The sequence below is a fragment of the Danio aesculapii genome, chromosome 13 (assembly GCF_903798145.1).
Source record: "Danio aesculapii chromosome 13, fDanAes4.1, whole genome shotgun sequence".
In the NCBI taxonomy this organism is placed as follows: Eukaryota; Metazoa; Chordata; class Actinopteri; order Cypriniformes; family Danionidae; genus Danio; species Danio aesculapii.
Window position 1 is genome coordinate 31221739 of NC_079447.1, and position 26554 is coordinate 31248292.

General features: G+C 36.1%; 1 protein-coding gene across 1 annotated transcript in view; it reads left to right on the forward strand.

Annotated features, from left to right (window-relative positions):
* Positions 1-8632: 8632 nt before the first annotated feature.
* Positions 8633-26554, forward strand: part of si:dkey-191g9.5 (rap1 GTPase-GDP dissociation stimulator 1-B) — a 38270-nt gene continuing 20348 nt past the window's right edge. Inside the window, exons 1-5 of the mRNA XM_056471187.1 lie at positions 8633-8964; positions 11907-12011; positions 18058-18180; positions 18691-18816; positions 21149-21277. Coding sequence (XP_056327162.1) covers positions 8952-8964; positions 11907-12011; positions 18058-18180; positions 18691-18816; positions 21149-21277 — 496 coding nt within the window. The 5' untranslated portion in view covers positions 8633-8951. The remainder of the gene's footprint in view (positions 8965-11906; positions 12012-18057; positions 18181-18690; positions 18817-21148; positions 21278-26554) is intronic.

Below are 26554 nucleotides of genomic sequence, written 5' to 3' on the forward strand. Positions count from 1 at the left end.
ATTTTTAGAAAAACTATGTGGTCCACTTAGTCTGCTTTTATCTTGCTTTCTTTTGACTTATTCATGAAATTATCATATTATATTAAATTATATTATTCATTCATTCATTCATTTTCTTTTCGGCTTAGTCCCTTTATTAATCTGGGGTCGCCACAGTGGATAGAACCGCCAACTTATCCAGCATATGTTTTATGCAGCAGATGCCCTTCCAGCTGCAACCCATCACTGGGAAACATCCATGCACACTCATTCGCACACATACACTACAGACAATTTAGCCTACCCAATTCACCTATAGCACATGTTTTTGGACTTGTGGGGGATGCCGGAGCACCCAGAGGAAACCTATGTTAACATGGGGAGAACATGCAAACTCCACACGGAAACACCAAATGACCTAGCATTCTCGTTCGAACCAGCGACCTTCTTGCTGTGAGGCGAACATTATATTATATTCTATCTTTGCCATGATGACAGTAAATATTATTTTATTAGATATTTTTAGACACTTCTACACAGCTTAAAGTGACATTTAAAGGCTTAACTAGGTTAATTAGGTTAACTAGGCAGGTTAGGGTAATTAGGCAAGTTATTGTATAACAATGGTTTGTTCAGTAGACTATCGAAAAAAAACATTGCTTAAAGGGGCTAATAATTTTGTTCTTAAAATGGTGTTTAAAAAATTAAAAACTGCTTTTATTCTAGCCAAAATAAAACAAATAAGACTTTCTCCAGAAGAAAAAATATTATCAGACATACTGTGAACATTTCCTTGCCCTGTTAAACATCATTTGGCAAATATTTAAAAAAGAAAAAAATAATTCAAAGGGGGCCTAATAATTCTGACTTCAACTGTATATTATATTATATTATATTATATTATATTATATTATATTATATTATATTATATTATATTATATTATATTATATTATATTATATTATATTATATTATATTATATTATATTATATTATATTATATTAATGGCTTCCACAAGCCTACTGTGAATTCTTCATCTAGTTTACCGTGCCCCTGACTCTTTTTGGTCAAAGTGTTCTCATAAATATAGTCTTCTCGTTCAGCCTTTTATATTCAATGTTATGATAATGGGAGATGTCCCCGGGGGGAAGTAGAAGCCCCCTGAGTGTATGAAGATGATGAATTTTTGATGAGATGTCATGATGTGTGCCTTTTTTCTCAGATGGCACATTATGTACTGCCACGGACACAGGGTTTCTCTGTCCAGACCGCCTGTAGAAAACACAACCGCGACACCCCATCTGCCAAACACAGAACATTTTGAGGCTCAGAAACAAACACACACTGTAAAAATGACATGCATACACACCAAAAGTGTAAAAATGTCTCGTTAAACGCACTCCATCACAAGGACTGTTTTGCATCTCTTTATTCAGCCCCATCTCTTGCAAATCCATGTTCTCGTTGTCCCAATATGATTCACTAATTAAATTATTCACCGCATTTAATTTCACACTTGTACAGTAGACAGACGTTGGGAGGTAATACGAAGGTGAGAAGAAGATATTAAGGGTTTGTCCGTGGGGAATAGATGAAATGGCATAGGACAAAAACGTGTGTGTGTGTGTGTGTGTGTGTGACAGAGACAGTCTGGTCTCTCAGAGGACTGTCTGGAATTGTGAATTGATTAATGCAAGGCAGATCCATTAGCTAATGAAGTCTGTCTGGTCAACACTGGATTCAGTAAAGCAATTGCTTCACCTCCGTCCTGCATCTTTTGACTGTTCCTCCATGGTATTGTGAGGCTCTTGCATCAGTGATTGGGATTATTTATTTGTTTTAATGAATCATTTAATGACTGCTGTTGGATATCATTATGCGTATGTTGGTGATACTTAAACCTCGCGTGAAAGAAAGTCAGCTGATATAAATATATAGTCTACAAACATTGCTTTTAATCATGTACAGTATGAGATTTTGGATGATTTGCAATAGCTTAAATTGTGCTCTTCGTATAATTGTTTTATTTACATTTGCCATAGTCTGGTGAGTGATTAGTTTTGTGCGTGTTTTGTTTAAGAAAGTCTGTGACCTTTTTTCCGAAGGTATTTCATTGAATTGGAGTATGTGAGAGGATCTTGAATTATTAGTTTTTTAAATATTTTATTTTTGATGAAACATGGTCCTTGTTGATTTATTGGATTTCAAATTCAAATATCATAATACTAGATGTTATAAGAATTTGAAATAACATCTTTTTAAAAGTATATATATATATATATATATATATATATATATATATATATATATATATATATATATATATATATATATATATATATATATCTCAATATAAACTGTTTATAGGATAGGATAAAAAGTTTTACTAATTGGAGATCAAGTGTTGACAATAAAGATTAATGTTTAGCCTTTTTTGTGAATGACTAAAGATCCAGTATTGACAACATTGTCTTGAGGAAATTATGCATTATTCATGAAATGGTCGATATTGAATGAACAACACAAGAATTGAATGCGTCTACTTATCAATTTAGGCCAGAATGGATGTTTATAGTGTGACATTTGACTTTTTGCCCTAACCATTGGTGTCCTGACTTGGATTTACTAGCTGAAAAGATCTCAATAAAAGATGCTTTGTTTAAGCAGATAAATGTTAAATCTGTTCGGGTTACAGGCCAATTCAAGAGCAATTCCAAATTATTCATAGGGGACAGACATGAGTCTGCAGAGGCCTTTGACACTAATGATATTCATCTGCGTTGAATACCACCATGATGAGATGATAAATTACACTGTAAAAAATGCTAGGCTCCACACAATTCCTTCATGTTGCCCCAACACAAATTGATTAAGTTAATTAAGTGGATTGAACATAAAACAATTAAGTTGTCGCCCAAATTTTTTTTTCATTTGTGTAGTTTCAACTCATTTTAAACAACTAGTTTGAACAAGCAACACAAGTCATTTTTTAGTGTATATGTTTGGTAACTATTACAAAAATAAATCATGTATATTTAAAATATTAGGAGACCACCCTCGATTTACTCAGGGTTTGAGTAAAATGTTAATATTTGTTTTATTATTATTATTATTATTATTATTATTATTATTATTATTATTATTATTATTATTATTATTATTATTATTATTTGATTCAGAGTATTTTAAGTTTCAATGACAGCTGGTCAGAATAACAATTTATTGTGGTTGAAAATCAGTGTTACTCCAGACAAACATTTGATTTCTTGACTCTTTTCATGTAAATTTTTTTGTTATTATTTTGTCTTAACAATAAATATCTCTGAAAACAAACAAACAAACAAACAAACAAACAAACAAACAAAAATCTTGTTACAACAATTTTGAACAAATGATAATAAAAAGTGCCTTTTCAGCTTGATATTTCTAATGGCCTTTGATTTGTCCATTATCTTATATTATATTATATTATATTATATTATATTATATTATATTATATTATATTATATTATATTATATTATATTATATTATAAATCTTTATTGTATTATATATACATTGTATATCTTATAAAATATACTTAAATGGCTTTTGTTGTGTAACTATTTATATCACCTTCATGACAACCTGCAAAACCTGACAAAGTATCCTGTAGTACACTGAAAAATATGTAAACAATTCCTTCAAACCCCAAGCTCAATTTGCTTCTCAAGTGGTCTGATAGCATTGACTGGCTCATACTGCCACCTGCTGCTACAAACCGTTACAGGAAAATGACTGAACAAATGACACTGTGAGCTCTTTGTTGGTCTAAATTGAAGCACACACTGGGGCACAGTCACACATTTCTATGTAGAAGATACGCTGAATACGGGCCTTTTTGGGATTTTATACTTTTAAACGAATACACAATATCTTACATATGTACCATATTAGCACTATAGCATTTGTTGTATTATGGTAATCATTCACAACCATGGTAAATCAAACTATTATGCTATTTAAATAAACTCTGTATGTACTTTTTATTATTATTTTTTTAATCTGTATTTTCTGCTGTTAAATTGCTGTTTATGATGATTGCTGCTGCCCTCTGCTGATGATACTGGATAGTTCCTGTGCAAGTCATGACACTAAACCTTATTATAAAAATGTTTGTATATAAATTAAGATTTTTTTAAATATAGACAAGGATTATTATTATTGTCCCTCAATGCAGGCAAAGTCTGTAGAAGAGACTGACACATATGAAATTGAACATCTGTTTTCATTGTGCTAGCCAGCAGCTTTATAATTAAATGTAAACACTTCTTGTAGTCGTAATGACATTTGCATCATTTCCCCAGAGGGTTGTTCATTTTAATTTAACTCAGATGTGATTTCCTTTCACAAATATATTTTATTACTGTCACTAAACACTCACAGATACTTTTCATAAGGGAATGGCAAGATTTAAAGCTACAGTTCACTGGAAAATGAATGTTGCTATAGTTTATGTAAGACATCAAGGGCAATAACTATAACAATAGTTTAATACATTGTTTTAAAGGCTTATTGACACCAAGAATGACTATAAGATAGCTATAATGATGTCATACATAACCATATCTAGATTTATAGCAGGGGTGCCCAAACTTTTTCCTATAAAGGGCCAAAAAGCAAACTTTATTGAGGGATGTGTGCCGAATACATACCAAACCGTATGTAATAAATTTGCCATGGGTCATTTTATAATTTATTCTGTAATATTTAACAATAACTAGAAAAGTTACTTTAACTAATGCAGTATCATTTTAAAGATTTTCTAGTGAACTTATTATAGTAAAAACAAACAATCCCATATATAACACAATGGTGTTCAATGCTGAATACACCAGTCCAGCTGCTCCTGCCTTTACTTTGATTTGCTTGCAGGTGTATTGTGCTTTGTCCTCTATCTGTCAAATCACAGTATGTACATTTTAGAAGTCTGATTCGTTTACAACATTTAATTGTATTATTTAATTTCAGGTGGCTTTTTTGTAGCTCAGCAATAAAACAAAGAAACAAAAGGTAACGTTAAATTTTAAATAACAATCTCTGTCAAAGGCATTTGCCCCAACCACCTTCCCATCGTTCTCCCTCTCTTTTCAGATGGGATGGTGGGTTACCATGGGCCAACTTTGGGCATCTTCGTCAGTTAAACAAAGTGAAAACTGAAGTCACTGTATTTGGGAACAGAGATGAGGTTCTCAATGTGTATACATACCCTAGCTCTAGGAGTCAAACAACAAAAAGTAAGGTCAAGAATCTTGGTGTGATTCTGGAGTCAGATCTGAATTTTAGTAGTCATGTCAAAGTAGTAGGTAAATCAGCATACTATCTTCTCAAAAACATTGCCAGAATTTGTTTCCAGTGAGGACTTAGAGAAACTTGTTCATGCTTTTATCACCAGCAGTGTGGATTACTGTCATGGACTCCTCGCTGGCCTTCCCAAAAAGACAGTCAGACAGTTGCAGCTCATCCAGAATGCTGCTGCCAGAATTCTGACCAGAGCCAGAAAATCAAAGTATATCACAACTGTCCTCAGATCTTTACACTGGCTCCCAGTTACAGTCAGAATAAATTTTAAAGTATTATTACTTGTCTATAAATGATTAAATGGTCTAGGACCTCAACAAATGACAAATATTACTAGATACAAACCTAACAGATCACTCAGATCATTAGGATCAACTAAACTAGAAATTCCAAGGGTTCTGTCAAAGCAGGGTGAATCTGCCTTCAGCTACTATCCGACTTCCATCTGTCTATCTCCATATGAACAAATTTGGTGGAGGGGTGAGTTTGCTTGGTTGCTAACTTTGTACGTTGTTGTACTTGTGGTGCTCAGTTTCGAGTCTGGTAAAGCACGATTCCACAAAAGATAAATGTAATGTAAAATCAAAGTAAAACCATGTGGTTTACTTTTACTGTGGTTTATGTTTGCTCTTGAAAAAAGAGCAAATGTTTTGGTCGGGTTTATGGAAGAGTTTAGCTCAGTGGTCTGTTAGGTGATCTGTACGACAAGCCCTTCCTTCTTGTGGATGTACACAAGAAGGACGTGTACCTGAAAAGTAAAACAAATGTACCCTAAGAAATGTATTTCAGACTCACAAAAATGTAGCACCCTCTAGTGGATTTGTCATCTGAAATGTACAACCAAATGTTCCTGAAGCAATATATTTTAAGTTTCGCAATGTAGGCTGTGGCACATATTTCTAATTAGCCCAGGCTGTGTTAATTTGCTGACATTATGCAATTACCTTAAACTAAATATAATCTAACACAACTAGTTATAAAACATTCTGAATTCTAAAGAGCTCCTTTAACTGACTTTTCCAGAATTTGATTTAACTGAAATGCTTCCAGAAAATTTTATTTGCCATGTCATTAATATTTTAGGGTGGACTAACCTATTTTAAAAATCTTCATGCACCTCCTGAATGTTAAAAACAAAATCATTGACATTCAATTGGAATCCATCCAATATTTTCAGAGTTCAAACAGCAAATGGATAAAATTGTACCACACTTTTACTTAACAGAACTTTATAATTGCTGTCATTCTTGGTGTGAACAGCCCTTGCGTCATCCAAACCCTGACATTCGGGGATTTGCAACACAAAAGCAGTTACCTGGTAGAAAGTTCAAGGTGCACAGCCTCCCTAGTTCACATTTACTTTCATTTTTAAGAATAATAGCATAAAATTACATCCAGTGAGCCTCAAACATCATTGTGTAAATTCCAGGAGTGTAAAATCCTGATGAAAAACAGGCCAATCGGAACAAAACAGATTCTGACAATCCACACAAGATCATCTATATGCATGACCCAGGCTGTAATTGATTGGCCACAATGTTTCCTAGTGAGATTACAACAATTATACATTGTCTTTGTTTTTTTTTTTTTTTTATCAAAGCTTTTGCTAAATATACTATGTATGTAGGATCAACCATAGTTGATTTCATCTGTTAACAATTCGACAGAATGCAAAATGTGGGACATATGGATTATAAATCTATTCAGCGTCTGTTTAAATTGATCTTTTGTTACATTTAACATGTATATTGTGAAATGTGCTGTGTGTTTATAATGAGGCAACAGATCATAGCACTTAGCTCTTACTATACTTTTTCTTGAATGAAAGGATGCTAATAAACTTTATACAACTCTTCAGAGGTTGATATTAATTCATGCCTATGTTTTCATACACATTAAAACAGCAAAATACAACTCTAAATACATCTGTCTGCCCTTTTTGATGAGATTAATTGTAATTTAGCCTATATTTCAACCAAAACTAGGAGCAAACTAGGTTACTCTGGTGGCATAAAGGTAGCTAGCCTACATACCTGTGCAGTTTAAAAGACTGTTAACAAGAAATGTATTTAATTTAAAATACTTTTTATTAGTGGTAATTCTTATACTTCATTCATTCATTCATTTACTTTTTGGCTCAGTCCCTTAAGTAATTAGGGGTCACCACAGCCAAATGAATTGCCAACTTATCCAGCATATGTTTTACACTGTGGATGCCCTTCCAGTTGCAACCCATCACTGGGAAACATCCTCCTTCACATTCACGCACATACTGTACATTACGAACAATTTCAGCTCACCCAATTCACCTATAGTGCATGTCTTTGGACTCTGGGGAAAACCAGAGCACCCCGAAGAAACCCACGTGAACTAGGGGAGAACATGCAAACTCCACACAGAAATGCCAACTGAGGCAGTAGAGGCTCGAACCAGCGACCTTCTTGGTGTGAGGCGAATGCGCTAGCCGCTGCACCACCACGCCGCCCCATTCTTATATAAATGAGTAAAATCATTTGTGGAGAATATTTTAATTTACCTAATCCACATCTCTACTAGGTATCAGAACAATTTAATATATATTACATCCATGCACTCTGGCATATTTAAAACCAGTAAATTAAAGATTATTTCCACCAGTTTTGATTGGTGCTTTCCACATCATGTGACATGTCTCACACAGCAGATGCACACTTTAGAACAGTTTATGCTGGAGGGAAGACAACATGTTGGTGGTGTAAGAGCTTCACTGTGGAAAAAAAATTGTTGTTAAATGTGCAATTTCCAAGTGAATTTGCAAAAAGAAAGATGCAGTAGAGGTTTGCTTACAGTTTCCTTGTTTTCTGCAGTTGAGGTCTTAAAATAACACCATTTCTCTACTCAGTTTGCATTTTATTTATGTAATTAGAGTCATAAAAGATTTGAATTTATCCGCTTGTATCGGTTATCGACTTCCAAATTGAAATAGTTATTGGTTACCACAAGTACTGTCCAACATTCCCATATTGGTGTATGTGTACTATCTCTTTAAACAGCTCTTCCCCACAGAGACAGCCTTGCTAATATCTTGATAAATAGCTGCAAGACCCCTCAGGGCCACAGAGCCGGTGTTCATAATTCACATTTTATCCTCCGTAAAGACGGAGTACTGCAATGCAAAGCACGTCTAAAAGAACCGAGGGGTTGTGTGTCAGCCTCGACGTCTTCCTCAGGCTAATTGTCAACTGATGAGCTTTGAGCAGCTTTAGGATTTAGAGTGTATTATGAGGAGGGAGGGAAGGAGGGAGAAGCAGCAAGAATACCGCCAGACAGCCGAGCACCGGATTGCATCGGCGAGAGAGAAAGGGAAACACACACACACATATATACAGAAATAATAGGGCATGTGAATTAGCCAAAGTGGATGCAGCGTCACTGAGAGGCACCGAGTGAAAGTGAGGGAGTGAATGACAGCAAGGGACCGGAGGAATACGCATGTGTGATCGGCACAAACGGGAAGGGTGAGGAGCCGAGCGGAGGAGAGGAGAAGCACGGCTACTTCAGGCGATATCTGGGCTGGAGCCATCCATCCTTCCTCGAGGAGGGCTGCCTCTGTAAATACACACCGTTCGGAGGAGAAACCACAAGACCTGTAGTCATGGCAGACATCGGTAAGTTCATCAGATCTCTCATTCGTAATCTTGTTTGGTGCTTCTGCAGCAAGTTTGGAGCCTATAATACAAGGTGTAACTTTGAAAGCATATATCTTTGGCTTCTAAAGGTCACACTTTTAGGAGGAAACAGAATTGTGATTAACCCTTCAGGTGAGTTGAAGCCCGTTGTTTGAAATGTGCATCCTCGGCGTGTGGGTGTTGATATAAGGGTATGCTGGGATCCAGACACCCAGAGTTAATGAGAGCCCCAGGGTCTCCTCTACCCCGCCCAGCCCTCATACGCACTGCTGCTTTCCTTCCTGCCCTTTACTCCTATAATGGAGAGGAATGGGATCACAGGACAGATCTATTGTGCCTGCGAATGGATGGTAGCAAGGGAGTGTGGGGAAGGGAAAGGTATGATAGCCCTTCTCTATGTCTATTTTCACTCTGCTTACCAGGGATTATCAGGGTGATTACTTACAGAAGAGATACAGAATCATCTCTACCTCTCTCTCTTTCTGGCCCTGTTTTCTTCCTGTGCCCAGGGAATGACCGTCATAGTGTGCAAAGGGCAAAACTGCAGAGAGAGTATGATATTTAATCTTGGGGTGGTTTCATCTGCCTTTGAAAGTGTAGTGTGTATGCATGGGGACTGAAAAATGTCACGGTTAATCACATTGACATGATTGTCCACAGGCTCTAACATCAAAAGGAGAATGCTTGAATAATCCTAGGCTGGTCTTTAAAGCCAACGTGAGATCATAGTTGACCGTTCTTATTTTGATGAAATATTGTAATGTTATTTTTATGTCCATCTGTTGAAGCATCTTTCTTTTGATAATGTATGGTGGAATAATTATTCCTCTGATACAGCAAACTTTTAGTCAAATGACATCATGGTAATTTGCAAACAACATCGATCCAGATCAATATTCAAAGTACAAAGTTAAAGTCCCTACAAGAGTAATTTGTGTCACAGCAGGGAAGAGAAGTCAATCATAATCTCCATTTTGTATAAACTTTATAACAGAATAACAATAACAAATAGTAAAAAAAATTGTAGTGTATAATATATATCGACAATTATTTTTAGGTTAAAGTCAAATGTTTTTTAACTCACATTGTAAAATGAACATAACATTTGAATAAATAAAAAGACAAATGAAGTAAAATCAGTTACTTTAAAGGCTGTTGATAAAAACATATATTCTTCAAAGGAAATAATGACATTTTTTTTTTGAAAGGTAATAATAATAAGTATTTAATTTCTTTAAAATAAAATGCTATAGAATTTTTTGTGATAACCTGTAGCTTTAATTTACAATTTCTGTGTATGTATATTATATTACTTTAGAAGAAAAATACTTTTCTTTGTTTCTGTAAAGTTTTGTGTACATAGATCAATGTTGCCAGTCTGAAAATTTGCTAAATCTAGCAACAAAACTGCCAAGTTGGGGTCACTGCATGTAAATTCAGTAAAGTGTTAACTAGAGATTTGCTGGATCATTTCTCTGTAACAGTTTAAATAATGAATCACAATATTATGAATGAAAAAAGAAAACCCAAAAGTTTTCCAAAACAAAAAGTTCTCTGATTAGCTACACATACTTTAAAAAAATGTATTTGGGTACTAAAGATAGCATAAATGCTTTGGTATTCACTATTACCATTAATTGTTAGGTTTTAAAATTAATTTTATTTATTAAATGTTTTATTAATATTATTTTACTAGTTTTTTTTTTTTCAAAACAGTTCAGAATAAAACAAACAACAAAATTGTTTTTCAAAGGAACATGGAAACAAAAAGACATACAATACAAGTGTCAAAGGTCACAGAATGCAATCTTATTTACATTCGTATTTATGGTTGAGAAAATGTTGCTATATAAAATTTTGTTAAGGGTTACATATCAAAGAGCCCCTGGCTCCAGATATATATAAATAAAAGCACCACAATAAAGTTAAAACATTACATTTCTTCTCAACCATTTACCCCAGTATGCAGAAATTTTATAATTTTATTGTCTTAAGGAAAGTGTCAGTACATCCATATCATATCATGCCATTAACCTACAGATGGAGGATCTTCCTTGAGCCATTTCTTTGTAATGGCTTTTTTGCTAGTTGTTAGTGGTGTTTTAAGTAGATTCAGTCTTAAATGCAGAATGTCCCTGTTTTTTCAGAATTTATTATTTTTTCATTTACACAAAAACTTGCAATTTCAAACCATTTTGGTTTTTCGGGAACCCTAAAATGCAGTTGTTGTGTAAATGAATATACAAAAGCTGTAAACATATTGTATGTTTATGAATGTGTTTTAAATATGCCAAAAAAGTGTTTTTAAAAATAACAATAAATTCCAAGTGATTGAACAGTGTTTGTTTTTTTAAGATTTTAAGTGAATGGATTTAGAAGTGAGCAATAAAGGTCATCTAAAAACAAACTGGATAAATGAGTGTGCAAAAATAAATATCCAATATCAATCTAATTAAAATATCCAATATTAATCAAATATCAAATCCAGCTGTAAACATATTATATGTTTATGAATATTGAAATATAGTCTATTTTAGTGTATATTTTAAATATGCCAAAAAAGTGTGTATATATATAATAATAACAACCCTGTTATTAAACAGTGTTTGTTTAAAAGATCTGAATGGATTTAAAAGTAAGCAATGAAGGTCATCTAAGGACAAAACTGGATAAATGAGTGTGCAAAATAAATATCCTTTATCAATTTAATTAAAAAAATCAACAGCATTGTGTTTGCTTCATCACATTTTTGTGATAATATGCATGGAAAATTCACTGAATGCATGAATAAACTCAGCTGCCTCTATAGTTTAACTGCAATGGTTATGAATCACCATGAAAAATGTCTTGGAGGCGCTGCCATACCTGCTTGTTATTTTGAAATGTTGTGCAGTGGTGTGACGGGTATGATTGTGTTTCAGAATCTCTCAGCGAGGCCCTAAAAGGCATTAGTGTGAGCACAGAGCTGGTGGAGGAGGAGCTGAAGCCTCATCTGGATGTTCTGCTCAACCTGCTATTAGAGAAGAGTGAGTCTACACCATTAACTACCCCTCCTCAGTCTATTTATAAACCACTGTGTGTCATTCCCAAAAATCCATATTTCTAAACTAAAGCAACATCAAATTCTGGCTGGTGCCATCACCCTCAAAAGTACCTGTGAAAAGCTGTCATTTAAATAGTGATATAATTTTTGCAATATAAACACATCCTGTATTTAGTAATATTTATATAAGTGTACATATATTTAAGATATGATATATATTACATTTAATGTTGTTACTTTTAATGTTGTTACAATTACTGTTGTAATTTGTTTTCAGTTCGTGTCATTTTTAACTAATGATGTGGGCATAAAAGAGAAAAAACAAAGCAAAACAAAAATAGGGTAAATGAACATGCAAAAATAAAAATCCAATATCAATCCAATAATAAAAAACAGCATTCAGTTTACATGCCATTCTGGTGCCATGACCCTTAGGAGAGCCTGCAAAATGACGGCCAATATGAATGTTTGATTGAATCGATTGAATGAGCGTTATCAGTGGTTATCAGCTGATAAATATCGGCCAGTAGGGGCCTGATTGAATGGGCGTTATCAGTGGTTATCAGCTAATAGATATCGGCCAGTAGGGGCCTTCTGCAGAAGGCTGTTATCATCCATCCACATGGTTAATCAGCTATTGATCACAAATGCGGCCGTGAGCTAACGATAATTATTTATATTATTTAGTAAATTTCCCATTAATAGTATATTATTAACATCTACCCCTACCCTAATCCTAAACCAAACCATCACAGTAATGTAAAAACAGATCTAGATCTGGAGTCTTCTCTATTAGTATAGCTGATTAACCACGAGAATTCTTTATATTATTTACTAATTTTCCCATTAATTGTATTTTATTAATGTTTACCCCTACCCTAACCCTAAACCCAACCATAACAGTAATGTAAAAACAGATCTGGATCTGGAGTCTACTCTATTAGTATAGCTGATTATCCATGTGGATGGATGATAACAGCCCTCTGAGCCTACCAGTAGGTGCAGAAGGCCCCTACTGGCCCATATCTATCAGCTGATAACCACTGATAACACCCATTCAATCAAGTGATAACATTCGAAGTGGGTGTAGAGGTTTGAATATGCATATATATTTAATATACAAAAATTACAATTAATGCTGCTAAAATTCTTAATAATAATAATAATAATACCAAAACCTGTGTAAATGAGCATGCAAAAATAACACAATAATAAAATCAACAACATTCAAATTACCTTATTACAGTTTTTATAATAATATGAATGGATAAAGTCAACTTTATAGTGATACAGTATAATGTACAGTAATATATAGTGTTAGATAGATTGGAGCAACAAGTAGAGTGTATCAATCTGTCTGTCTGTCTGTCTGTCTGTCTGTCTGTCTGTCTGTTTATCTATCTATCTATCTATCTATCTATCTATCTATCTATCTATCTATCTATCTATCTATCTATCTATCTATCTATCTATCTATCTATCTATCTATCTATCTATCTATCTATCTATCTATCTATCTATCTATCTATCTATCTATCTATCTAGCAGAGACTAAACAACCTTGAATGGTCTATTTTATCTTTGCCATGATGACAGTAAATAATATTTTACTAGATATTTTAATAGGTTAATCTGGTTAACTAGGCAGGTTAGGGTAATCAGGCAAGTTATTGTATAACGAAGGTTTTGTTCTGTAGACTATCGAAAAAATAATAGCTTAAAGGGCTAATAATTTTGACCTTAAAATTGTGTTTAAAGCCAAAATAAAACAAAGAAGATTGTCTCCAAAAAATATATAATCAGACATGCTGTGAAAATCTCCTTGCTCTGTTAAACATCATTTGGAAATATTAAAAAAGAAAAAGAAAAAAATATATATATATACAAACACCCCTGTGATCTTTTACATCAGTATTACTGCACTATCAAATGTTTATAATTCATTTTAGAAAGTATGAATGGCCCCTGCTAGTGTTTTGCCTGGTTTGTTCACTTTTTAATTTGAGACCACACCCTCCGCTGTCAAAGATAGGAGCTTGTTGCTCCTATCTATCTTGGTTTATTATGTTATTGGTATTATCTACATCCAATTCAGTGCCATGACCCTTATGAGAGCCCATAAAAAAGACATGATCTCACCTAAAAGTGACGTATGTTGTTGACAGTAGCCCTACTGAGCAAGGCCATCATTTAGTGTTGCTCTCATTACAGACTCATCCTGCTGTGAGCTGCTATTTGCTTCTTCCTCCTTGAAGTTTGTGTGTGTGTGTGTGTGTATGTTTAAGTGTGTGGGAAGACAATCCAATGTAGGGGGCAGCAGAGGGTCAGCTTATCTTCCTGACAGCAGATTTGGGGCACAAGTAGGAGACGAGTAATCCGCATTTACATTCGAGAGAGGGAGAGAGAAAAGGCGAAGGATAGAAAGGGTTAATCTCATTAATCTTTCTCTCCTTTTCTCCATTTCGCTCCCCATCTTCTGCTCATTCCGCAAATTAGTTTGCACCAGCTGTCCATTCTTGGCTCATCACTTGTGCTTTCGGATCGCAATTGCATCTAAAAATGGAAAAGCAGCCTCCGCAAAAGAACACAAAGTAGATGTTTCCATAGCAGCTCGGCTTCCTCTGACAGCTTGACCTGCCATCATGGCCCTTTTGGATGTTTTTTTTGTCTTAAAGAGAACATGCTATTGTGACAGATTTCCTCATGCTGGCAGCTCTGTCTCAGGAGCAGATCCTTGTCTTCCACTTTGAATGTGAACGGATTACTCTGAGGCCTTGCTGTCAGAACAGCTCTGAAGTGCATGGTACAAAACCTGAGGGAGGAGATGAAAGAAAAGGTGAAGCAACAGGAGAAATGAGCTGGAAGAACGCGTGGTTTGAAATTGATTTGGCATCAGTGGAACATAGGGAAGCTTTGTTAAAGCATTCAGATTGTTTTCAGTCTCTGAAACAGAGCATTATGAAATATTTGACCATATAATAACATAATAAAGGAGAGATTACAACACAAAACACAAATGCAAAATATGTATATATCTAGACATTCTAGATACAAGGTTTCTCAGAGGATGCTGATTTTTCAGTGTTATATCTGCCCATACTAGTGGCCATTTGCCAGTTTCTTGACAAAAAAGCATTCTCACACTCATTCCATTCATTCACTACAAACAAAAGAATGTAATTGTGTTAGTTTTAGCAGAAATTCCACTATTTTAATTCAGCAGTACAAAAACTGTATTTTGTCATCATTACGCAAAAACAAACAAACAAACAAAAGCAAAAAATAAATAAATAAATATATATGGTATATATATATATATATATATATATATATATATATATATATATATATATATATATATATATATATATATATATATATATATATATATATATATATATATATATATGTGTGTGTATGTGCAAAAGTGTTGGCACCCTTTGGCTCCAAACATACAATCATTTCATTACAAATGTTTACATAGGTGGTGTCATTTTGACTATTCAGGCTTCAGAAAATGGAAATAGTTATACCCACAAAGCTTTATGCAATAGTTGATCAGTCATAAAAAAACTCAACCAAACTGAATGTGATTGTTGATTTCAAACAACAAATTTAGTACAGTGTAGTAAAGCTGTAAAAAAGAAAAAGAAAAGGAAACAGTCTAAATGTATAAAAGCAGCAAAATGCTGTGTTGACGGTTTCTTAAAAGCAGGTGTTAAAGGTGTTAAATCAGTCTTTAGGTGGTATAAGCACATTTGTGTGGAAACAGTGTGTGAATATTACCCCCCTCTCATGGTAAAAAATGATTAAATACATTTTTTATAATCACACTTAATCAAAAGAGTCTGCAGAAACACTTTGATTGATATTAGGAATGGGCCGGTATAAGATTCTTATGGTATGATAACCTTGGATAAAAATATCATGGTTTGATGGTATTGTGATTACTGCTCTAAAATATATTCTCTTTAAATGTCTGGGTAAAAACAGGGCTTCTGCAGGTTTCATCATGTCAAATTTAAGACTTTTTCAGACCATTTTAAGACCATTATGAATGAAATTTCAGACTTTCACAGGGCAAAACGCTAAAAATTTTCAGTGTTAACCAGATGAATCAGTTTTTTTTACTTACCCCATTAAAATTTAAATTCAGCTATTTCTTAGCCACATATTTTAAATGATGTGTCAAAACAAGCAAACTCTAGTTATATACAGTACATATGTATTTTTTATTAGCATAACCTTTCTTTTAAAAAAACAAGTTTTAAAAGCTATAATAAACAAAATTTATGCACAACATAAATTTATGCATAAAAGCATGGAGAACTTTTAAACAAATGTTATTGTAAGGATGTAAGGAAGACAGTTAAACCATATTGCTAAATAGTTAATAAATGTTACTTTGTTGAACGTTTTTTTAGATGGATTTGTTGGTTGTACGGATTGGCTTTACATGGACAATCAGTGAAAATGAAGACCTGTTGAAAAGTATTTAAGACCCACAACAGCATATTTCAGTGAATTTAATACTTTTTAAGGACTTAAATTTAGTTTTTGAAATGTAAGACAATTTAAGACTTTTTATGACCCCGTGGACACCCTGAAAAAACTTAAACTTTTTCCCCTTTGAACACAATATATTTTATTTTGAGAAACATTTATAATATTTTGGAACTGTAAACATGTCAGGCTGAATAATGAAAATGAATCATTGACTTCTGCTGTCTTCATTAGTTTCTAAAACACAGATTTCTTTACAATTTAAAATGGCATCTTTGGATATTTTTTCTACTGGCGATACTGTTATCCTAAAAAAACAACAAAAAAAGTAACTAAAAAAGCTTACACATACCTGAGGAATGGTATAGCAGAAAATTTTAAAACCTTGACTTTTTCAAACCGCGGTATACCTTGAAGACGGTTATCATCCCATGCCTAATCGACATTGTCCTTTTGTTTATGTCATTGGCCATTTTGTATATGTCAAGCAGCCATCCGCCATTAAAGATTTCACACCGTATCTACTGAAAATAATGTCAGCGACTAAGAAGCATTATAATTACAGAGATTTAGGATGCAGAAAGGAACAGAATATTCTCCATAGACTGCCTTCTCCTGAGAAACTTCTTATCACATTCTCAGTATTTCAAAGAGATAACCTTACTCCTGTTTTTGAATCTGCCACTATGCTGGCACAGGTGTTTGTAGCTCCGCCCTCTTTTCAAGCACAATCAGATTGTGCACAGAGCACAATCTCATTAAAATTTAAAGCGACAGTCACCAAAACAGCAATAGATTTGGATCAAAGCCTAAAAGATGCAGTTTCAAAGATTTTTATAATAGATTTTTATAAAATTTGTGTGTTATTTTAAGCTGAAACCTCACATACACACTCTTTTCACATCACACATCTTGTAAAAAGGGGTGTACATAAGTATTTTGTAAGGCTGTTTAAACTAAAATATTATAAAGATAAGGGGGTCTCTTAAATACAGAGGCTCAGCAAAACATTTTTTAAACTGTGACAACTGTCACTCTCAACAATATGCCAGTGTTTATGTAGAACATTTATCTATTAATGTATCTAATATTTGCTAAAGGTATTAAAAATATCAGTTCACACAATATATTGCATAGCACATTTTTCAGTTTTTCTACATTATTTTCCCCACAATTATTATTATTATTTTTTAAAGTTTTCGCTGTGCACTTAGCACATAAACATTTCTTGCACATGTAAAGAGATTCTTTGACAGCGGAGGGTGTGGTCTCAAAATAAAAAGTGAACAAACCAGGCAAAACACTAGAAGGGGCCATTCATACTTTCTAAAATGAATTATAAACATTTGATAGTGCAGTTATACAGATGTAAAAAGATCACAGGGGTGTTTGTTTGGTGGTTAATTGGCAATAGCTTCAAATGCAGCTCTACCAATCGGAATTAAGAACCGTAACTGTCCATATTAAATATTGCTGTAGGCTTATATACAGTAGGAAAAAATATTGAAGTGTATTTCTGTGTCCAGAGAAAGGAACAGCTGAGAAAATAGTGTCCAGTGGTGTTCTGCCTATCCTGACTCAAGTCCTGAGGAAGAGGAGTCCACTCACCTCTCAGGTCACTTTACTGGTGGCAGAGATGGCCAGAGAAGGTAAAAACAACTTGCCTGTCTGAAAGTATCTGTTGCCTCAGTGTTTGTTGCATCAGGGATTGTTGGATTGTTCCTTTATTATTGAACAGATATATATTTTTTATTTGTATTATTTAAAGAAAAGATTAATAGAAGCTTCACAGTGCAAATATGAGGTGTAATGTGTGAAGGAAACAAGTACTTTACTGACACTGATGATTTCATAAAGAACCTCATTGCTCAAAAGGTTCTTTATAATGAAAACAGGTCTTTCTTTATTAAAAACAAATGTCTTTTTGGCTTTTTTCCCCCTCTTTGGAACCTTTATTTTCAGTGTCCAAAGGTGCATGTAATGATTTAAGATAATTGTGTTATTATGTTAGTAATTACATTAAGCTTAATAAAACATAAGTATTTATACAAATGAATATATTATTTCCATCGTATGTAAATAAATACACAAATTGTGTGTGTGTGTGTGTGTGTGTGTGCGTGTGTTTGTGTGTGTGTGTGTGTGTCTGTGTGTGTCAGCCGCTGTGAGGGAGCGCTGTATTGAAGCAGGTCTGGTGACCGCATTAGTGCCTTTACTGAAAAGCCCAGACCAGGACCAGCTGCTGCACACGGGCCGAGCTATTGGAAGGATCTGTTTCGAAAATTGTGAGTAAAAGGATTTGGATATCTCTAAATTTACTGTTGACAGTTCATGGCATGTGTTGGAGCACAGTCTCGGCGTGTGGTTGTGCATTTTCATTCAGTTCCTTTGCTTCTGTTTGAACAATAATAATTGTCAGGATCTCGATTCTGTGCATCCTTCAACTTGATCATTTATCATGATAGTGCTTTATCATAATGTAGTGGTCTGTGTTTGGGATAAAGGTTATGTCTTTGTAAGGCCCTGGATTGTCTTTCTTTTCTATTGACATCTCCTGACCCAGTTTTCTTTGACTTTGTGTTTAAAGGGAAGACAAAACACCAGCAAACCCATTCAGGTCTAGTTCAGGAATTAGACTTAGAAGAATGTCCTACTGAATCAGTATATTTCACAAAAAATAAAAGTCTGCATGAACCTGAGCTTGCTGAGACTTTTATTTCAGTATGTTGATATACGTCCAACTGAAACAGAATATTCAGTAGGGACGGAGCTTTCTTTTTGATTATCTTTCCCTTATAGCAAACTAACTCTATTGACTTTATTCTAAAATGAGGAAGTACGCTCATTATTGCGATTGTTTTAGAACTTTAGATTCAGTTACCTATGGGAGAAATGACTAGGAATAATAAACAGCAGAAAACGCTCAAACTACTCTACATAAAAGAGTGTCCATGACTATACATAAAAAGAATAATAATATAAGAAGAAAATATCAGTTTGCAACATCAAGCAGCGTAACGAGCTGTATTTAACGTCTAAAAATGAATGGATGTTAATGAGACCATAAGTCTCGAGCCAAAAGTATTCAAATGGCTGCGCCCACTCGTACGCAAAGAATAGTTGAATAAGAGGATCATGGTTAAGAATATTGTGGACCACCACTCCACCGCTTTGATTGAACATTACCAAAACAAACAGTTTTTTTTCCCCAGTGAATTAACTTGTGTGGATTAATTGTTCAACAACAACAAAATAACACTGGGAATTTTGATTTTACACAGACTTTAAAGGGCACCTAGGTTACCCCTTTTTTCAGATTTATTATGAATCTTTTGTGTCTCCAGAATGTGTCTGTAAAGTTTCAGCTCAAAACACCCATCAGATTTTTTATTATACCTTTTTTAAGATTCTATTTTATACATTTTTGCACTGGGTGGCGGTTTTGCTGTACTGCTGTACTTTCAGCATGCCTTAATCTCCTCCCTCGGCTGCGTCAGACAACAGACAGACATAAAGGAAGCAGATCTCACGTAGCGTTTGTGAGAAATACTACAGTAAGAACTTTACCAATGAGTATTTGATGCATGTGTTGTGTTAAGTTACAACGACGAGTCACACACAATGTCGTTACAAAGTTCATGCGCTCACACACAGACACACACACACACATACCCAGCACGGACATGTTACGCACATACATACAGACAGTGCAGGTTTAGCTCTGCACTCTTTTTGCACGCAAATGTGACAGGCTACAGATTAATCTCCACTGCTGTATGAATATCTGTTATGTTAATGTACAAAATAAACCTGATTAAACATCCACAAACTGGGATTAAAGCGTCTTCCTTTATAATTGTTCTGATACGCGGCTGTGCTGATGAAGTAAAGCTGAAGTAAATCGCTGTAATTCATTACACACATGCACTGTTATTAAACATTTTAAACTCGTAAAACTCACTCTTGATCACATTTGATGATGATTGATGATCCCAGCAAACTGAACAGACCTTTTATTCCCGGTTGCTTTGCGCTCGTCTTCTCCTGTTGATATGATTATACACGTGACTACCGGGACATGTTACGCAGCTGTCAATCAATTCGGTGGGCGGGAGGACCGCACTCCTACGTATAGTCGGTCTGAAAACTGCTCCAATTGGTCCACCGTTTTTATGCTGTTAAATTGAAAAAAAGGACTGGGTGTGTTTATATCACCCGATTTGATGGTCTATACACTATACCTGCACTATATGTCTGTCCAAACAGCTTGAAAAATAGATTTTTTTCACTATAGGTGCCCTTTAAATGTTACATTTGGAAGGAGGGAAACCAAAATTTGTAACATGTACTGCAATAAAACAATTATATATTTTAACTTCTTTTTTTACATAGTAAGATGTTTTAAATTTGAAGCATATTCTGCTCTTGTTTTGTTACAGCATAGCTTTCTACGGCTTATTCATGTTGAGCATTCAATACACGCATTCAGAGTGAAATGAATCCCATTACTGTGCTGTTTTCTCCATTATATTGTTCTCACATCTTCTTTGGCTCTTGTTGGCAGTCTGTCTCTGTGTGCCCACTCACCCATCCGCCCCGCGTGTCTCTCTCTCTCAGCTGTTCAGCAGACGCAGCTGGTGGAGAATGGCGTAATCCCCAGGCTGGTGGCCATAATGCAGCAGTATCCTGAGAATGACCCACTGGTAAACGTCTGCCTGCTGGCTCTCTGCAACCTTGCTGATGTGGGTAAGACAAAAATAGAGAGCAGAAAAGCTCTAAAATCATGCATTAATGAAATGCTGGCTGAATGAACACTGTCAGACTATGCAGGGGTACATGGGATTTTTAGATTCTGGCAGTTGTTGTTAAAAATGTCCAATATCTAAATGATTTTTATTATGTATGTGTTTATTTATTTCATAACCAATAAATGTCATATACTTTATTTAATTACCTACTTCATTTATTTATAGGACCAAAACATTTACACATTTAATTTCTGCTACCTCTATACATTTTTAAATTATTCATACTTTCATTCATTCATAACTAATAAATGCATTAACTTTCCTTTCGTCCATCCATCCATTAATCCATCTGTCCATTTCCAAAATACTCTTTTTGGTTTCTTTGGTTTTTTCTTTCATTCTTTCTATATTAGAAAATATGAACAATTACTTTTTTTAAACTCATTTGTTGTTGATTAAATGAGATTTAGATGAGGACAGAGGTCATTTAAATATAAAAATAGAGGAATTGAGCACATAAAAAGTCAAATATCAGAGCGGAGAGGAGGATCTAGGAGCAGAAATTGAAAACTGGCAATGGGAGGAAGCACAAGAACAAGTTCATTCTAGTTCTGTGTGTTTACCAGGCATGGTTTAATAGAATTTAAGATTCTGCATCGACTCCACTTGTCTAAATTAAAGCTCTCTAAGATGTTCCCTTCCGTAGACCCACTGTGTGCTAGATGCAATCAAACCCAGGCATCGCTTGGTCACATGTTTTGTAGTTGTTCTAAAATTGTTAATTATTGGATTTCAGTTTGTAAATTAATATCAGAAGTGGTGGGAAAACAAGTATACCCTGGGCCTATTTTAGCTATATTTGGTGTCAGTGATGATGCAGAATTATCTAATAATCAACTTACAGTGATTAGATTTATAACCCTTTTGGCACGTAGATTGATTTTACTAAATTGGAAACAAAAAGATCCTCCACGTTCCTCCACATTAATAAAAAATGTCATGTCCTGTCTACAACTTGAGAAGCTAAGGCTTTCCCTAAAAAATAAAAAAGAATTTTGATGTACTCTGGAATCCATTTATTGAGTACTTTAACAAGAGAGCAGTGATTGAACCCTAGTAGAAACACCTCAAATATCCCCCCATATTTTGTTTTTTTGCCCCTCCCCCCACATTTCTGTTTTTTTCAGTTCTCTTATACATAGAATAGTAACATGATGTTACAACTTTGTGTTTAAAAGGAAAAAAAGTACACATGTAAAAGTTATCGTTTGTACTGATGTAAAAAATACAATAAAGAGAATGTTAAAAAAAGGGAAATATCAATAAACCAATATGCTACCAAAATACTGTTCACCCATAAACCTAAGGCAAAAGAGATCAGGTATTTGTTTCTCACAATAAACTAAATTTCCAAAGGTTGTGGGACATTTGCCTTTTAATGCATGTGCATGTGCACTTTAATGGCAACCTAACATTAATTCGTAGGGTCTAATATTAAGCAAGCCTACCTTTTTTAGCTACTGTATAACTTTGTAGCTTTAACTCTTCTGGAAAGGCTTTCCACAAGGTTTAGGAGTATGTTTTGGGGAATTTTTGGCCACTCTTCTAGAAGCATTTGTGAGGTCAGATATTGATGTTTGATGAGAATCCTTTCCTCAAAGGTCTCATCCCAGTGTTGTTCTCTTAGGTTGAGGTCAGGACTCTGTACAGTAGAGGTCTACATTCATGGGACTGTGCATAATGGCCTTCAGACAGAACAGGTTGTTGATGAGTAAAAGAGCAAAGTGTGGATGCACTGTGCTTGAAGGATGTTCAACTTGTAATTTTAAATGGCAGATGTTGTATTTAGTTTTTTTTCCTATTAAGCTGACAATAAAATTGTAAAAGTAACATGATTGTGTAGAAAAATAACAAATACATTTTTGTACAACCTACATTTTTTGATTGTGAAAATGTTAATTTGAGATTGTGGAAATGGAATTAAAATTTAGCAGGAATAGTTGGGGCAGCGGGTAAACAAAGGTGAATAAATAGCATGAGCAGTCAGTGCGGAGTAAAACCCAGCAGGAGCGGGACACTCGCTCATGCAATGCTGCACAATCATGTTAGAATAAATGGGCCATCCCCAAATTGTTCCCACAAAGCTGGGAGCAAGAAATTTTCCAAATATCTTGGTACAGTATGCTGAATCATTATTTCACTAGAAATTTATTTCACTAGAACTAAGGGTCCAACCCCATACTCGTCCATTGGATAGCTAGAAAGAGAACTGTGATTTGGTCACTCAAGAGAATTGATCTACACTGATCCAAATCTCAGTTGTGTAATGCTTTACGCCACTGCATCTGAAGCTTTGCATTGCACTTGTTTTAAGGCTTGGATGCAGCTATTCGGCCATGACAACCCATTCCATGAAGCTTTCTACACACAGTTCTTGAGCTAATCTGCAGGCCACACAAAGTTTGGAGATCTGTAGCTACTGATGTTCTGAACCTGCTCTATGATTTCACTTAGCCTACCACTTCATGGCTGAATTGATGTTACATATGCATTTAATCATTTAGCAGATGTTTTTATCCAAAAGCAACAGACAAATTAGGATAAAAGAAGCACTTAAAAAGTCATGAAAAGTCTAAATTGGTTTAGTTTTTTCCTTCCCTTTGTTATAACACCTCTAACAATGTCATGGATTGGTCAGGCTCTCACGACCCCCACTCACGAAGATCACCATCACCTGACTTCTAATGAGCACACAGCTGCATCACATTCACGAGCACCAGATAAAAGCACAGCACTCCAGTCGCTCATTGTCCGGGCTCGTCTCGACGAAAGCGGACAACTGAGCGACCACTCAGCGTAGTCATCCTCAGCTAAAACAAACGATTTACTTACCTGTTCTCTTTGTATTCCTCCTAGTCTTCCTGGTCCTCCCGAATCGTCCTGTCTTCCAGTCCTTCCAAGTCTGTGTCATCCTCTGTCAGCTATATCTGGTGTGTGCTGTCCATCCTCGTGTATTCCTGTTACCCAGCCACGGAGGAAAAGACCCCAACATCATTCCTGATCCTCCTGGCTATCCTTCATGTGCTCCTTGTTGTCATTTAATAAACACCCTAACGTTTCCTTACCTCTGTCTCCTGTCCGCTTCATAACAGAAGCCCGGACCCATAACGACGACAACATGAGCACCCCCGATCACCTTCAAGAGCTGGTGGACCAGTTGAAGCGGATTCTACAGCCACCAGCTCCACTTTCCAACGCACCACCAGCACCGAGCACTTCCGCCTCCACAGTTTCTTCTTCGGCCCTTCCTTCCAGTCCCATGGCCCGACCAGCGCCCTACTCAGGCGGAGCGGGGGAGTGCAATGGTTTTCTGTTACAATGTTCCCTCATATTCGAAATGCAACCTTCTCTATATCCCACAGATAAGTCGAAGATCGCCTACATCGTATCTCTACTCTCTGGACCTGCACTTAAATGGGCTGAGACGATCTGGAACCAAGCCGGGCCGGTCATGAATTCCATCACTACCTTCACGGAGTATTTCAAAGAGGTGTTTGGACGTTCTGATGGGGAAGTAGCCGCTGGAGAGCAGCTGTATCATCTAAAGCAAGGTACTCTATCTACACAGGAATATGCTCTCCGGTTTCGCACTCTAGCAGCTGCAAGTGGATGGAATGAGAGATCGTTGTTGACCACGTACCGGCTCGGCTTGGAACCCACTCTCCGAATCCAACTGGCCACATTAGATGATACAATGGGTCTGGAGAGATTCATCCAACATTCTCTCCGATGTTCCGATCGTCTCCGTTCCTATCAACAGGACACCATCACCCCCTCGTCTGCACTCCTCCAATCGCCTGAGTCAACAGCCTCTCCAGAACCAGAACCCATGATAATAGAGTCTGGAAGACTGACATCAGCGGAACGACAGAGGAGGCTGACCCGGGGTCTGTGTCTATACTGCGGTGTCAGTGGACACACCCGTATGGAGTGTCCCCTTCGTCCCATTCGGACTTCAGTGAGTGTATTCAGTACGAATATTGAACAATGTAAACCACTTACTACCACCGTACAAATAACTACTGCCTCTATTTCTCTCCTTGTCACAGCCCTCATCGACTCCGGGTCAGCAGGGAACTTCATCTCCCAATCCCTCTGTCGTCAACTCCACCTCCGTACTGAGGCGTCCTCGCATATATACCAGATACAACCGATAACCCAGTGCACTCGATCTTCGACCCGTATCCATCGACAATGCGAAGACATCCTTCTTCAAGTGGGGTTGTTACATCAAGAGAGGATTCAATTTCTGGTTCTGGAGGGTGCAAATATGGACATCATTCTAGGGCGCCCGTGGCTGGTGAAGCACGATCCCATCATCTCTTGGGGCACAGGAGAGATAAAGAAATGGGGATCTGGATGTACACCTGCCTGTTTTCCAAATCTCCCTCTTCAAGGTCGGAACCCCATTTCTTTGTTTGCAACATCGGTCGAGAGCCCTCCTGAGAAGCAGTCTATCCACATTCCTAAGGAGTACAGCTCCTTTCATGATGTCTTCTGCCCCAAGAGAGCTTCCCAGCTACCGCCGCATCGGCCATGGGACTGCGCGATCGACCTAGTTCCAGATGCCCAGTTGCCAAGAGGTAGGATCTACCCGCTCTCGCTTCCAGAGAATCAGGCAATGGAAGATTACATAAGGGAAGCTCTGAGTCAGGGGTACATACGTCACTCAAAATCACCAGCCGCCTCAAGCTTCTTCTTTGTGGCCAAGAAGGACGGAGGGCTGCGTCCATGCATCGACTACAGGGTCCTAAATAACGGTACAGTAAAATACCGATATCCCCTTCCTCTGGTACCAGCCGCTTTGGAACAGCTCCGAGAAGCTAAAGTCTTCACTAAATTGGACCTCCGCAGCGCGTATAATCTGATAAGAATACGTGAGGGGGACCAATGGAAGACAGCATTCGTGACCCCTACTGGCCACTATGAATATGAGGTCATGCCTTACGGTCTGGTCAACGCCCCCTCCGTATTCCAAAACTTCATTCATGAAGTCCTCCGGGAGTTTCTTCACCACTGTGTAATAGTGTACTTAGATGACATCCTCATTTACTCCCGGAGTGAGGCCGAACATCGCCAACACGTTGCGGAGGTCCTACACACATTGAGAGAACATCACCTCTACCTCAAAGCGGAGAAATGCTCATTCCACCAGAAGTCGATTCATTTCTTGGGATACATCATTGACCAAACCGGTATACGTATGGATGGGAAG